We start from the raw sequence: 16,483 nt of genomic DNA on the forward strand, positions 1-16,483 counted from the left end.
AATGTTTACCATTCAACGTGCCATGTGTATTAAATAAAAACCATAACAAAATAAAATAATAAATAAACAAAAAGTTATAATCAAATTAGAGCAATAATTTTAGATTTCGTTAGGCATTGACTTTTTTAGCCAACTTTTTTATGTTGGAACTTTTTTAGTCTCGTTTAGTTTTTGTTTTGAGATTTTTTTTTAATTTTTACAAGAAAAAAAGTGTAATAATTGTGGGTAAAAAGTAATATTTTGTCTTATTAATTTATATATTTTATTTTATTTTTTTGTATTTTTTTAATCCCACCGAAAAAACCAAACGAGGACTTAATATATTGAGGGAAGGCTATTAGTAGTGTTGACTTCTTTTTTTTGTTTTTTCCTACACAGTTCTAGAAATTGTTTGTTTTAGTTTACTGTGTGCTAATTCAATTGGAAAGTTTGAAACTCAATTCCCCCTCTAAAAATACTCCTATATTAAGAACTTTAATAAAAAAATATGCAGAGAAAGACAAGTTTCAAATCCATAATGGGTTATTTTGAAAAAATGATTAAAAGTTATCTTTAAATTTTTAATTTATTTTAAATCATATTATCTCTTATATTTTTTTTATATATATATATAAAAAATTAAAAAAACTAATTTTTAACAATCTTCTAAAAAAAAACTTAATGTAAATTCTAAAAGTCAACCGCATGCAGTGTGCCAGAGGGTTGGTTGCCAATTATGAATTAACTAAACTATAGTTTAATTGTAATCTACATTGTCCCATTTTTCAACATTTTTTTTTTTTTTTTGTTTTGATACTTCTCTTCTTAAATAGTTAAATATTAATCAGTTAACTTTGACCCGACTATAAAATTTAAAAAGTATATGACTATTGCAATTAAAAGTCTGAAATTACTTTGGTTTGGAAAGGGTACACTTTCAATTCAACCAGGATGAATGGGACTGTACCTAAAAAGGATTCAACCATAAAAAAAGAGGTTCAACTTTTTTCATATTCACATTTTACTGTGTGAGAATTCAAGGAATGTGAGATATATAACTAGTTCTGTTTTGATAATTTAAATTATTTATTTTATAAAAATTTTAATATATATTATTTATAAAAATTAATTTAATCTAATAATAATATTTTTATTTTATTGAATTTATTTTTTAAAAAATAGATAGCAAATAAATATTTAAAATAGATCATTTATTTTTTTAAAAATAAATTTAATAAAATAAAAATATTACGATAATCAAATTCACCTAACATTTTTCATAAATAATATATGATATTATAAAATAGACTGTTCAAATCATTGAAATAAGATTAGTAATTGATCCTAGAAATTTTTCAAAATCTCACATATTAAGATGTGAATAGGAGATAAGCTTACAAAAAAAAGTAGTTACAAAATAAGTTTTAATTTTCATGAAATAAAAAAAAAAATTATTATTTAATGATCACAATAAAGCAGACAAGTAGCAATGGGTTGGACTTGGACACAGAATTGAAAGTTTTGGCACATTCGACGGGTCGTTTTTTCCGCAGAGAGAGAGAACTCTCATGGACTCTTTCAGCTCTATATGTCTCTCGTTAAAACCTCCAAAACCCTAATCACTCCAACAATCTGGTTTCGATCTTCATTCTTTTCAATTCAAATTTCATTTCACTCATCTCTGAAATTCACTCTATCTGAAATTCTCAAACTATATATATACACATACGAATTTAAAGCAATGCCTGGTTCTGGAGGCTTCGCCGTGTCTCGAGCCCACGGCGGAGACCGATTCTACAACCCTCCGGCGATTCGGCGCCACCACCAGCAGTTGTTGCTGCAGCAGCAGCAGTTAAATTGGCAACACCGTCGGCTTCCGAGGCCGGTGAAGCCGCCGGTGGTGGCGGCGGTGGAGGCGGAGAATCGGACTGACTCGGACGATTCGATGACGACATTGTTGAAACCGCCTTCAGTCTCTTTGTTTTCCATTCCCAGACCGCTGACGAACGTGACTAACTTGGATCGTCTGGTGGAATCTGTTACTCCCTTCGTTCCCGCTCAGTACTTCTCCGAGGTATGGAAAGAATTAGGGGATTTCATTATAAAAGATGCTCGAAGCCCTCTGTTTGGTTGATGAGAAAATGCAGGACAAGTAAAGAAATTAAATTTGTGAATCTTTTGTAATTTTTATGGTCTTTGCCGCAACTGATCATAACTCAACGGTTTAAAAAATTTGCATTTCTTAGCAGCCAAACGACAGTGATTGCAGATGCTTATAATTCGTCTTGTAATTTCTTATACAGTAGCTGTTTACTGATGGAATTTTGAAGTTGCAGGCGAATGTAATGGGTTGGAGGAGTCGGGAATCTGAGTTGCACCCATACTATTGCCTTGAAGATCTTTGGGAATCTTTCAGTGAGTGGAGTGTATATGGAGTGGGAGTGCCTTTGTTGTTGAATGGGAAAGACCGAATTATACAGTATTATGTTCCATTTTTGTCAGGTATACAGTTGTATGTAGACTCGCTGAAGTCCCCTTCGAGGCTTAGGTGAGCCTCTTTACATTCTCATTGCTTATATGTTACTTCTTGTGTTTAATTTGTTAGTCATGTTTGATTTAGTTGTTTGTTTCACTTCCCTTTTATTGTGGTCGATTGCGTTCAAATTATACTTGTTTTGGTGTTAAAGACTAGCTTTTTATTGCTGATCAGTGTTTATTGATGCTATGTTTTTGCTAATCATTATTGTAGTAGCTTTGTGTCTTTTTGTCTCCATGCAGCAAGATGTTTTGCTGTTTTGCTTAATGTAATTCATTTTGCGGCACCTTCTCATTTGGATTTCAACTGCAATATGAAGAATGAAACATAGGCGTCACCGAGCTTTGGTGCTTGTTTTGGTGTGTATGTGATAACAGGTTGATTTTACCAAGATTGGTGAGAGGGTCTCGTGGATCAGATTGGCGAGAGGGTCTGCTAGCGAGTATCCAATTTGATGCTTGAGTTATTAGTTGCTGAGTGAGAGGGTCGTGTAAAGTATTGCGGGACCCACCATTTTACATTAATCCAACCTTATCGATCAGTGTGATATACAGTACAGTTGGGAAATTACAAATGATTGTGTAAAGTTTTACTGTCATCACTTGCAAAAGGGCATTGGATGCGTGGCTCATAATAAATGTGAGTTCACAATTAAGTTTTAGCTCTTTATTTTACTAAACACGAGATAACAAAAAGTGGGAAGAAAGGGCTACTGGAAGATCGCAATATTGGGTCCAGGTGGGTTATAAGACTTGTATTGTTTTAAGCAAATCAACAGTTGGTTATACTAATGCAAGATAGTGAAAAAGGCGGGAAATCCAGCCGTAGCAGTCCTAAAATTTCCAAACTACACTGTAAAAAGCGAGGAAATAGTGATTTCATGTATTTGAGTCGGTCTTTTGTTCATACAAGTTCCTATCAACTATAATCTTGCATGGATTTTGTTACAATTTTGGAGTAAATAGGAGGATATCTATGCCACTAATCCAAAATACTTAATTGATTTTGGATTGGTGGATGCCAGGGAAAACAATATCTTATCTATGTCTAGATATACTAATTTTTTCACATCAGATAAATGAGATGTCTAATCTGTCATGTGATGTCCAATAAGGAAATTTGCCCATGGTCAGATTAAAGTAAGAAAAGTCACTCATTATGAAACCATAAGTTCTATCAAGGTTGTGTTCACTTCTTTTCAACATTTAATTGTCTATACCTCTGGCTTCAAGCATGCGCAACGCATAATCCTATACGGCTATAACCCTATTCATCATGTTTTGTGTTTGACATGTACTTGACCATTTTGAGTTGTAACATAGGCATCTATGCATACTCATTTGCAGACAACTCCACTATTCTATGCACTAAAAGATATTAGGTGTGCATGTGTACACACACACAAACACAAACACAAACTTTCAAATAGACATGCATACACGTAACGTAAATATGATATTTGCATAAATAACTCAAATATCATATACATAAGTCAGAACAAAACAAAGAAAGAAAACTACTTAGAAATGGATGTTTGAATCTATGTTTTATGTCAATGGCTGCAGTTTTAGGACAGTAGTAAAGTATCGTGCATTGAAGAAGAACATTCCATATAAGTTTTTGATAAGCACTGGAATGGCAATTATGTTGGAAATAAAATGTGAATTTATTTATTTTTTATTATTTTTAATTTTTTAAAAAATAATTGATTACTGTAATGAAACATCTCAAGAAAAAAAATGAGAATTAACATGAATGGCCAAGGTAGAATTCCAATGAGTTTGACTTATTTTGGTTAGTATAAGGTGCAATTAGAATAAGACATTGAAAGACACGAGTTATGTTGTTTATGTGAGCTCAATAACTGAGGTGTGTACATGGGACTCTCACAGCTAGTCCCTTGTGTAACCTCCTTCAGGTTGGAATGAGCTGGAATGCGTGTGTTGTAGCCTTGAGTTAATGCTTTTGGATAGTTTGCTTTAGTTGGCAGTAGTGGTTGGTTTCATCTGGTATTAATACAGACATATAGAATTTCTTCTCTATTCTCCATGTATAAGCTTTTATTGCACATAATGATATATTGCTCATGTGGACAAATGTGTATTACAATATTCTGATTACGTTCCAAGCCATACAGGTGGTTTTCATTGAGCTGGCCGTTGTTTTCATGCTGAGAAACCTGTGTTATCTTAGGAACTAAATGCTTTGTGTCCAAAGTGGAAAACTTTCCATTTTAAGTAATTTGTGTGTTAATTGAAGTAGAATATTTTATGCATTTTTTTGGTACTAATGTTATATTGTAACTTCTAGGCAGTTCATATTAATATTTGGAAGCGTATTGTAATATTTTTTAGATTCATATTTGCATTCATGTTAACATGGTAAATGCGTGTTTTAGTTGCCTTTGTTACTGATGGTGTGACATATGTGTGTAGCTACTTTTCTCTTTGTGCTTTGGCATTAACATTCTTAGTAATCTTTTGTAGCTTATTTTTCTTTTTTCAGAGAAACATTACGTTGAGTATGACATGGGATTGTGTACTTTCTAATAGTTTGAAATACCCAAGGTTCATTTGACCTAATGTGACTATTTCTTCTAGGACTAGGGCTGAATAAAAGGTACTTACTTCTTTTCTTTGGTCTGTGGATGTTTACTGGCTGCTGTACACCTATGCTTGCATGAACAAGAATTCTTATGCATAAATTTGTAAATTTTAGAAACAGGAGGGAAGGGCATTGCTGTTTATTTATCACGCCACATCTAAAAATATGAAGCTTCCAAAAGCAATAACTTTTCTGAACTCTATAATATGTAGTCTTTTGATGCTGCATAAAATTTTATAGGTCTTTTGGAATTTACTTTGTCACCATAGTTTGAGCCTAGCGTTGTTTGGATTACTATATTAGCAAAAGCACTTTGACATTAAAAGTTCTAATTAGTTGGTATACTCTATATAAATTGGTAGGATTATGTCAACATTAAAAATAATTAAAAAAAAAACTTGCTAAACATGCTTGTATCACAATTGTTGAGAATTGTTCTTTTTTCCTTTCTCCTTTTTGTTCTGTGTATATATATGTATATCTATATTTTTTGATAAAGATCAGTGGCCAGTTCTCTTTATTATTGTGTGAATGATCAACTTTTTTAATCCTACTCTTGTGGAATATCTGAGTGCATTAGCGTCCGGATTCAATTTTTGTGTTCAGTTCCTTCACAAGACGTTGTAAGATATATGATTGTTATTTGTCAGGAGACCTGGTGAGGAGAGTGATGCCGAGTCTTCAAGGGAGACTAGTAGTGGTGGTAGCAGTGACTGTGAAGCAGATAGACGGGCCAAATATGTTGTAGATGGGTCGCGGAGTCAGCAGAACCTCATGAACTTGAACTCTCAGAGAATGAACAGAATCTCATTAAGGGATAAATCTCTCATGAGCTCATCCAGTGATGAAGCAGAGATCTGCAATTCACCTGGGATGCTCTTATTTGAGTATTTGGAGCAAGAACAACCATATAATCGCAAACCTCTAATTGATAAGGCAAGTTCACTTCTTGGAGATTACTGCATCCAGGCTGACGTTCATTTTCAATCTCTTTTTTTTTTTTTCTCTTGTCCAGACATGGGAACTCATGGCACTTTCCCCTATCATTTCCACAGGTTTCAATTCTTGTGTCTCAGTTTGAAGATCTCAGGTTGTACAGGAGCTGTGATTTACTGCCTACAAGTTGGATTTCCGTGGCTTGGTATGTTATTCAGCATGATTAGAAGTTAGTTCTGTCAGAGTTTAGAATTTCATTTGACTTGTTGTCATGGCCATTTCCTTTTTTGGTAAATAATGCAGGTATCCGATATATAGGATTCCTATGGGCCCAACACTACGGGATCTGGATGCATCTTTCTTAACCTTCCATTCTTTGTCAACACACTCTAGAAGTCTCTCTCTCTCTCTCTCTCTCTCTCTTTCTCTCTCTCAAAAGTTTCATTACCATAATCTGTTGTGGATTTCGTAGTCATATTTATTGTTCTCTTACAGGCAACAGTCATCTGTGGCTTCATGGTGCAAGTGGTAGGAAGGTACATGGTGGTGTTGATTCTTCTTCAAAGATTTCTCTGCCAGTCTTTGGCCTCGCTTGTTACAAGTTAGTAGGTTCAATTTTGACTCCAAGTGGACCCCACGAGTGCCAGCAAGAAAATTCTCTGTTGCATGCTGCTGACAATTGGCTCCGCCATTTGCAAGTTGTTCTTCCTGATTACCAGTTTTTCCGTTCTCACTATGCACCATGGAGATGATGGTGGTGATGAAGCGCCTTTCAATACCTTTATTTCTCTTCCAGATGGGGCAGAAATATAAGATCAGTTTTGGGATGAACAGTGTCAAAGCGGGCTTGCAAAGAAAACCTGACCCTCTTTGTCCACACAGATTGTTTGATTCTTGTGTAGTGTTGCTTAGGTTCTCTTAAAGTGTAGAGTTCACAGGATTAGGGAAAAAATGTTTGATTTTAGGGCTGCTATGCCAGTTGTTTTGTTGTTCCAAGTCATGGCCTAAGGCTGCAATCATCAACCTGAAAATTCATATGGCTTCTTTACTTGTTTTGTTGTGTAGGAGTGACTGAAGCTGTTGATGATCTAGATATATTGGTAGAACCACCAAATCTGTTTAGTTTAATGTTCAGAGACTCTCGACAACTCTCTGTGATAGTGATGAAAATTTGTACACTCTTGTTTGCACATACACACCTATACAAGTAGATTTTAAAGCAGGGCCCTTAGTCCAGAAATCTTTATAAATTTTGATGGTACTGAATTTGCATGATTGTTTCCAAATGTGATAATTGTTTTGCGTTATTGTTTCTTCACGCATATGGCCTTTGGTACATTGGTCTGGTGGATATTATGGATTGATGATATATGCAGGTTTTGGGTGGAGAAAACTACTCATCTGGTTTTTGTTGCCAGTGGCGGATGCTCAAGTGAACTCACTGAACTGAAAATCTTGTGAATATGCTGAGTGCAGTGGTGCATTTGGTTCCTGACTTTGTTTTCATGATTGAATCTTATATTTTATTTGTTATTATTTCTGTTCTCTACTGTATATAGGAATGTCTGTGGGTTATGCAAACGAAAAAAGTATTTTAGTTTTTATTTTTTGATTATTAATTTTTGGATTCTAGTAGTGGATTAAAGTTTGTAAAGCTAAGGTAGCAACTAGCAACCTTACATGAAAAATGGTGATGATTTTTTTTCTTTTTTTAAAAAAAAACAGGGGACGTGTTAGGGTATTTAAGAACATAATAGATATATTTACTTAAATTGCATTTGGATTAGGAATTTGTAGAGAGAATGAAAAAGGAAAGAGCAAAATGTTTTAAAAAATTTAGTTTTTTTTTTTTCTTTTTAATATTTAAAATAAATTTTTATATAAATTCAAAATTTAAATATAAATAAGACATAAGAAATTGATGAAAGTTTAATTGATGAATGAGATAAATTATTGCAGTTTTATTAGGTTTAAATTTTGTCGTTACATGATGCAATTTATCTTTTTTATTCTCACCAATTGATTATATATATATATATATATAAAAAAAACTGTAGTTACCTCCTAGAAAAGTCGTTATTGTTAAAATAATTTTATGAGGCATTATATTATTATATGTTTTTTTTTTTTTCAAAAAAAGATATGGAAAGGTGAGTTATAAAATCGCGCTTTCCTTCTTTTTATAAATGCCTTTTTGATTGGCTGGTCATGAATGTAGAGTGACAGACGCGTTGGGTATACCTTCTTAATCGAGCGTGGGACCTAATTGTGGGACCTAATTGATTTATTAAAAGAGTTTGATTTAGTTTAATATTAGTTATAATATATTTTTATATATTATATCTAATTTGTGGTGACCCAATCAAATTTGAAAACAATTAAAGTTTTGATAAAAACCTAGATTCACAATATATATATATATATATATATATATATGTATGTATGTATATATTATGTTCATCGGATGCATTAAGAGGGCTGCAGCAGAATACACTTTAGTTGGTGTGATAGTGCTTGAGTTGACCAAGCAATTCGGTGGACTTTGTTTTGTGGTGCATCAATTTGTTTGATCATTATTTGGTGGATTGATTTGGTTCGTTATTTTGGATCTTTTACAATTTTGGTTCTGAAAATTTTGGTTCATCTATTTGGTGAAATCTTTCCTCTTTGTTTATTTGTGATTATTTGAAATTCACCTAAGGGTGATTTTGTGAGACCATTAGTGTCTCGTTTGTAATCGTTTGGAACTTATTTGGTTGATAGTTGAATTGGATTTCGATCCCGTGGACGTACCTTACATTGAGGGAACCACGTAAAAATTCTTGTGTTGCTCTTGATTTAATTTTTTTGCATTAATTCTTATTCCCATTGATTGATTTACTTGTGGGAAATCATCAATTTTCTCTAACAACTGGTATCAGAGCTTACGGTCTATTTGAGTTTATTTATTTGTGTAAATCAATGGAGGGGAATGTGGGTCGTATGTCTAACTTCAATGGAAGCAACTGGATAACTTGGAAAACTAAAATGGAGGACCTATTATTTTGTAAAGATTTGTATGGACCCATTGAAGGTGATAGTGGCAAACCCGAGTATGAAAGATGATGAATGGAATAGGCTTAATCGAAAAGCCGTTGGTGTTATTCGTCAATGGATTGATGACAGTGTGTTTCATCATGTTGCTACTGAAACTTTAGCACATGATTTATGGAAAAAATTAGAGAGCCTTTATGATAGAAAATCAGCCACAAATAAAGCCTTTCTGTTTCGTAAGTTGGTTAATTTAAAATATAAAGAGGGCAGCCCTATTCCGGAACATCTGAATGAAATAAAGAGTATTGTTAACCAACTTGCTTCTATGAAAATTATTTTTGATGATGAGTTGCAGGCTTTGATGCTACTTAGTTCTTTGCCCGAAAGTTAGGAGACTTTGGTTGTGACCGTCAGTAATTCGGCACCTGATGGAGTTGTCACAATGGGCCAAGTCACTAGTAGCTTGTTGAATGAAGAAACTAGAAGAAAATCAGCGGGTTCCTCTCATTCGGAAGCATTTGTTGTGAGAGGCCGAAGCAAAACAAGGGGGAGGAGTAAGACTCCTCATGGTCGTGATCAAAGCCGTGACAAATCAAAAGATGGTTCTTTTTCAAAGAAAGACATTGAGTGCTATTATTGCCATGAGAAAGGGCACATGAAACGAGAATGCCGAAAGCTCAAGAACAAAGAGAAAAGGCGTAACAAAAGTGTGGATAAGAAGCAAGAAGATACAACGGCAGTTACTACCGATGATCTCATGGTCGTTTGTGAAGATGATTGTATTAATTTTGTGGGCCAAGAGAGCAATTGGGTGATTGATTCCGGTGCTTCTTTTCATGTGACTTCTCGAGTTGATTTCTTCACTACCTACACCAAAGGAGATTATGGTTTTGTTCGAATGGGTAATGAAGGTTTGTCCAAGATTATTGGCATGGGTGATGTTTGCTTGGAAACAAATTTGGGCTGCAAGTTGTTGCTTAAAGATGTGAGGCATGTTCCCGATATTCGCCTCAATTTGATCTCTACTGGGAAGCTAGATGATGAAGGCTTTAACAACAAATTTGGTGATGGAATATGGAAGCTCACAAAAGGTTCTTTGGTGGTGGCTAAGTGCAAGAAGACTCATACACTTTATTCGATGCAAGGAAAAATTTGTAAAGGTGTTGTCAATGCACTTGAAGATGATACTTCTACCGAATTGTGGCACAAACGGCTTGGCCATATGAGTGAAAAGGGGCTGCAAGTATTGTTCAAGAAAGAGCTTCTACCCGGTTTGAAAGGTACACATCTCAAAACTTGTGTTCATTGTTTGGCGGGTAAACAACATAGAGTTTCTTTTCATAAAAATGTTGGTTCTAGAAAAGAAAATGTTTTGGAGTTGATTCATTTGGATGTTTGTGGTCATTTAAAAGTTAGAACACATGGTGGTGCACTTTATTTTGTTACTTTCATTGATGATTATTCAAGGAAAGTTTGGGCTTTTCTACTAAAAACTAAAGATCAAGTTCTAGAAGTATTTAAGCATTTTCAGGCCATGGTTGAAAGAGAAACAGGGCAGAAATTGAAGTGCATCCGATCAGACAATGGTGGTGAATACATTGGGCCATTTGATGAGTATTGTTGCAGCCAAGGTATTCGGCATCAAAAGACAGTTAAGAAGACTCCTCAACAAAATGGAGTTGCCAAGAGGATGAACCGCACTATTGTGGAAAGAACAAGGTGTTTGCTTTCACAAGCTAAATTGCCAAGATCCTTTTGGGGTGAGGCATTGAAGACAGCGGTTGACGTGATCAATTTGTCTCCTTCCTATCCTTTGAATGGTGATGTTCCAGAAAGAGTTTGGACCGGTAAAGATGTGTCTTATGAGCACTTGAGAGTGTTTGGTTGCCGAGTTTTTGTTCACATTCCAAAGGATGAGAGGTCCAAGCTTGATAGTAAGTCAAGACAATGTATTTTTCTTGGCTATGGGCGTGATGAATTTGGGTATAGATTGTGGGATCTAGTCAACAAGAAAGTCATTCGAAGCCGTGATGTTGTGTTTCTTGAAGACCAAACAATTGAAGACTTTGGCAAAGGTGATCAACTGGAGCCAAAAACTAGTGATCTCATTGACATGGATCCATCTCCTTCATCTTCAGTTGATGATGAAAATGGGGGAGATGTGCATCCACCTATTGAAGAAGTGGAGGATGATGCTAATTCTAATGAAGTTGAGCCAGAAATTGAGGAAGAGCATCCAACTCAAGAACCACCACCACAACTTGAGTTGAGGAAATCTACAAGGGACCGACAACCTTCAAGAAAGTATCCTCCTAATGAATTTGTGTTGATTTCTGATCAAGGGGAGCCTGAGAGCTACCAAGAGCAATTGAGCATGTAAAGAAAGGTGATTGGAAAAAGGCCATGAATGAGGAGATGAATTCCTTGCTTGAAAACCAGACTTATGATTTAGTGAAGTTGCCTAAAGGGAGGAAAATTTTGAAAAATAAGTGGGTTTTCAAATTGAAGAATGATGGCAAGAATCTGAGGTACAAGGCACGTCTTCTTGTGAAAGGTTTTGGGCAAAAGAAAGGTATTGACTTTGACGAGATTTTCTCACCAGTTGTAAAGATGTCTTCTATTCGGGTTGTACTTGGCATGGCTGCAAGTATGAACCTTGAAGTTGAGCAACTTGATGTGAAGACCGCATTTCTTCATGGTGACCTTGAAGAAGAAATTTACATGGAGCAACCGGAAGGTTTTGTAGAGAAAGGGAAAGAAAAATTTGTTTGCAGATTGAAGAAAAGTTTGTATGGCCTCAAGCAAGCCCCGCGGCAATGGTACAAAAAATTTGACTCTTTCATGATGAATAATGGTTTTTCTAAAACCACTTCGGACCGTTGTGTGTTTGTGAAAAAATTTTCGGATGACAAATTTATTATTCTTTTGCTTTATGTTGATGACATGTTAATTGTGGGTCAAGATTCTACCATGATAAACAGGTTGAAATTGGAGTTGAGCAAGTCCTTTGCTATGAAAGATTTGGGACCGGCAAAGCAAATTCTTGGTATGAAAATTGTTCGTGATCGCAAAGAGGGGCTGATTTGGTTGTCTCAAGAAAGCTACATTGAGAAAGTTCTTGAGAGGTTCAATATGGATAAAGCGAAGCCGGTTGGTTGTCCACTTGGGGGTCACTTCAAGCTTAGTTCGAATCAATGTCCTACAAGTGAGAAAGACAAGGAAGAGATGCTGAAAGTTCCTTATGCTTCAATAGTTGGTTCTTTGATGTACGCCATGGTTTGTACAAGGCCGGATATTGCTCACGCCGTTGGAGTAGTGAGTCGGTTTCTCTCTAATCCGGGTAAAGAATATTCAGTAGCGGTAAAATGGATTTTAAGGTATCTTCGAGGGACTTTGAAGGTGTGTTTGTGTTTTGGGGATGGTAAGCCGATGCTTGATGGGTTCACAGATTCTGACATAGCTGGTGATGTTGATTCTAGGAAATCTACTTCGGGGTATTTGATGACTTTTGCAGGGGGAGCTGTGGCATGGCAATCTAAATTACAAAAATGTGTTGCTCTCTCAACTACCGAAGCTGAATTTATTACCATTACGGAAGCTTGCAAAGAAGAGTTATGGTTGAAGAAATTTTTGCAAGAGTTGGGTTTAAAGCAAGAAAAGTATGTGCTTTATTGTGATAGTCAAAGTGCTATTCACTTGAGTAAAAATTCTACTTTTCATTCGAGATCGAAGCACATTGATGTGAGATACCACTGGATTCGTGATGTGTTAGATTCGAAATTGTTACAACTCGAAAAGGTTCACATAGATGATAATATTTCGGATATGTTGACAAAGACTTTGTCGAGGGACAAACATTTAAAGTGTCGAACTTTGGCAGGTATGATTGATTTCTCCACCTAAGTCGGTAGGGGGAGAATTGTTGGGTATACCTCCTTAATGGAGTGTGGGACCCAATTGATTTATTAAAAGAGTTTGATTTAGTTTGGTATTAGTTATAATATATTTTTATATATTATATCTAATTTGTGGAGATCCAATCAAATTTGGAAACAGCTAAGGTTTTGATAAAAACCTAGATTCACAATATATATATATATATATATATGTATATATTATGTTCATCGGATGCATTAAGAGGGCTGCAGCAGAATACACTTTAGTTGGTGTGATAGTGCTTGAGTTGACCAAGCAATTCGGTGGACTTTGTTTTGTGGAGCATCAATTTGTTTGATCATTATTTGGTGGATTGATTTGGTTCGTTATTTTGGATCTTCTACAATATTGGTTCTGAAGATTTTGGTTCATCTATTTGGTGAGGTCTTTCCTCTTTGTTTATTTGTGATTATTTGAAATTCACCTAAGGGTGATTTTGTGAGACCATTAGTGTCTCGTTTGTAATCGTTTGGAACTTATTTGATTGATAGTGGAATCGGATTTCGATCCCGTGGACGTACCTTACATTGAGGGAACCACGTAAAAATTCTTGTGTTGTTCTTGATTTAATTTTTCCGCATTAGTTTTTATTCCCATTGATTGATTTACTTGTGGGGAATCATCAATTTTCCCTAACAAGACGGACAACAGCGTATTAAACCATTTTAAGGATGGGTTATTGTTACGATCGTGGTTAGGGTTGTATTCCATTCCAGCAATGAAACAACCAGTTTCCCTCTGTTCTTGTCTAGGAAAACCTTATCCCCAAACCTTGCAGATTCAGAATTTCCAGAGGCACTACTCACTCCTTCGTCCCAGATTGGTCATCTTTCCAACAATTCACGAGAAGGTGTGCTTCATAGGTCCTGTTTGGTGTAGCTATTAAAACAGATTATAGATTATAACTTAACAGATTGTAGATTATAGATTATAGCTTAACATATTATAGATTATGACTTTAATCAGAAGCTGTTAATCTGTTTGGTGTAGCTATTGGATTATAAATTTAAGTTGCTGAGTAGTGTTTGTTAAATAAGTTGTGAAGTAGTTTTTTCAATTAACTTTTATTTTTTATTATTCACTACTTGTCTACATTTCTCATAAAAAATAATAATAATATTCTATAGTCCATTTGGGTCTTTTTCTATTTAAAAAAAAAAAAAATCTAAGAGTATAACCGTGAATTAACATGTCCACAACAGAAGCTGATAATCAGAAGCAAGGGGTAAGCAGCTTCTCAGAATCAGTTTTTTTGACTTAAAATAAGTTGTTAGAATCAGAAACTGTTTGAAATAAGCTTAACTAAACAATTCAAAATAACTTTTTAAAAGTCAGAAGCCATAAGTTGGCTCAAAAAAGCCCCACCAAACACCCCCATAATCTCTCTCTCTCTCATGGCCTCAATAATAATAGAAAATATTTGATAGGCCGAATTTGCGTGGGTTGAATTAATCAAATGTGTCAAAACGACGTCATTTCACCCTCCAAAATCACGTCATTTTAGGAGTTATTCAAGTCATAAATTTTCGAACTCCTAGCCTTGTTGATAATAATAATGCCCAACAAACTTTAACATGACAATTTTTAGTTATTTATCTGTTTTGTCTCCATTATCTCTTCTTCTTTGGTTCCATTTCTCCATAATGTTCATCGATCATTAAAGTTTTTTGTTTTGCAATTATGGGTTTTTATTTTTCCTTTTTCATTTTTTTCCCCAATGTGTAGTTTGAAGAATTTAGTATTTTGCATAAAATGGTTTTAATATGATTTTTGTTTTCTTTTTTGGACTGGGGGTGCAAATCTGTGGGCTGTAATTATGTGCTTATCCAAATGCACTTTTGTGGTGCATCTTTAGGCTTTTATCATGGATGTTGAGTCTGTTCCTTCAAAAAGTTGAGTATCTATGGGAAGTCCCTTTCAAATATACTTTTTTTTGGGTTAGTTGTTTAAATTATCAGTAATTTCAGCTAACTTTAATAACCTAGGAAAAGGGTTTGGTGAAGTTTGTTAATAGTATATTGTTGTACTTGTTGGATTTATTTTTTAGTGTGGCCTAATAGCCTACATATATCTATATGTTTTAATTTATTTGAACTCCACAATTAGATAAAACCAATATTATATATAAAGTTCAGTAATTAGAATTTTAATATAATCACTCTTCTAAGATAAGAAGGAAACCTTGATGGATTAGGAATTCTTCTGATAGAGTTTATCTGGCCCTTTTCTCTCCTCTATATAAGGATGGGTGACTCTCCTTTCATATCATAAGTATTTTCCATCACTCTAAGTTTTATAGTCATCCTAATTGAGAGAGATGGAGAGAAGAAGGTGAGCCAAAAATTCAAGGTTCAACTATTAGGGGTATGAGAGGGTAATTTTGGTGAAAATTGGGCCGGGCTATGAGATGGACATTATGACCCAAAGCACGAAGGGCTGGGTAAAAAGGCTGTAAGATTACTCCGGCCCAAGAAAGGCTGTAAGATTACTCCGGCCCAAGAGAGGAAAAAGATTACTCCGGCCCAGAAGAAGTGTAAAGTTACTTCGGTCCGGAAGCAACTTGTAGTTAGGCCGGACTCAGAGTTAGTTCGGTTATAACGTATTGTGGTTAGAACGGTCAGAACCTTGCTACTCGGAAGCTCGGTCTAAACATACCATGGGTTGTACATGAGAGAACCGAGATAAGGAGGAGCAGAATGAAGAACCGAACTAAGGATAGTTCGGCCTACTCTGTGGCTCAGCATAGCCAGTTTTATTTCGGTCATGTTGTGGTTCGGCCATGGTAAAAACCATCTCACTTGGTTTAAGCAGTGAGGGGGGTGTTGAAGGATAAGCATTATCTTTCAGGAATATGAATCCTAGGAGGACTCTGCGTGGAGGAGTAGAAGTCCTACTAGGATTGTGCCACACGAAATCTATAAAAGCTCACAAATATCACCTTTAGAGAGGTAACACACAACTTTGCTTTCTGAATACATAGAGCTTTTGTCTATTTGTCAAGTTTACTAACTTAGGCATCGGAGAGGTTTCCGGCACACACCCGCCGGCTAGCTCACGTTTGTGTTTTCAGGTGACTAAGCGACGACGTACGGAGGAGCGCAAACTTAATCAACAGGATTATACGAGAAGGTTTATTTCTTTCCCGTACAGGGTATTTTCTCAACTTCTTTAATTCAATGGTTGACAAAGGTATGTTCGTTTTATTCTTGAGTTGTATTGAATTCAAGATCCTGTGAATGTTTAATTCTGCATTATTATTATGATTACATGTATTATTAAATCTTACATGTGGTATCAGAGCTTTAGTTTTGTGAATCAATACATCTTGGAATAATAATATATTTATGAATATTATTATTATAATTATTCATAAAACATAATTTTGTTTTTATTATTGCCATCGTGTTTTTAAATGATGTTTTCATATCACTCGGTCAGTTAATTCTACGGACCGCATGA

General features: G+C 35.1%; 1 protein-coding gene across 2 annotated transcripts; it reads left to right on the plus strand.

The window, feature by feature from the left end:
* The first annotated feature begins 1,466 nt into the window (after window positions 1–1,466).
* LOC114310142 (uncharacterized) lies at window positions 1,467–7,362 on the plus strand. 2 transcript variants are annotated; one of them, XM_028256039.2, is made up of 6 exons: window positions 1,467–2,053; window positions 2,316–2,527; window positions 5,770–6,055; window positions 6,175–6,260; window positions 6,359–6,450; window positions 6,551–7,362. In XM_028256039.2, exons 1-6 carry the CDS (start codon window positions 1,568–1,570, stop codon window positions 6,805–6,807), a joined length of 1,419 nt encoding a protein of 472 aa, XP_028111840.1. In that variant the 5' UTR covers window positions 1,467–1,567; the 3' UTR covers window positions 6,808–7,362. The 2 variants fall into 2 exon arrangements, with proteins under 2 accessions (XP_028111840.1, XP_028111841.1); XM_028256040.2 differs by having other exon boundaries at window positions 5,773–6,055.
* The last annotated feature ends 9,121 nt before the right edge of the window (window positions 7,363–16,483 follow it).

Source organism: Camellia sinensis, chromosome 14, assembly GCF_055761805.1.
Source record: "Camellia sinensis isolate YWXY chromosome 14, ASM5576180v1, whole genome shotgun sequence".
Classification (NCBI taxonomy): Eukaryota; Viridiplantae; Streptophyta; class Magnoliopsida; order Ericales; family Theaceae; genus Camellia; species Camellia sinensis.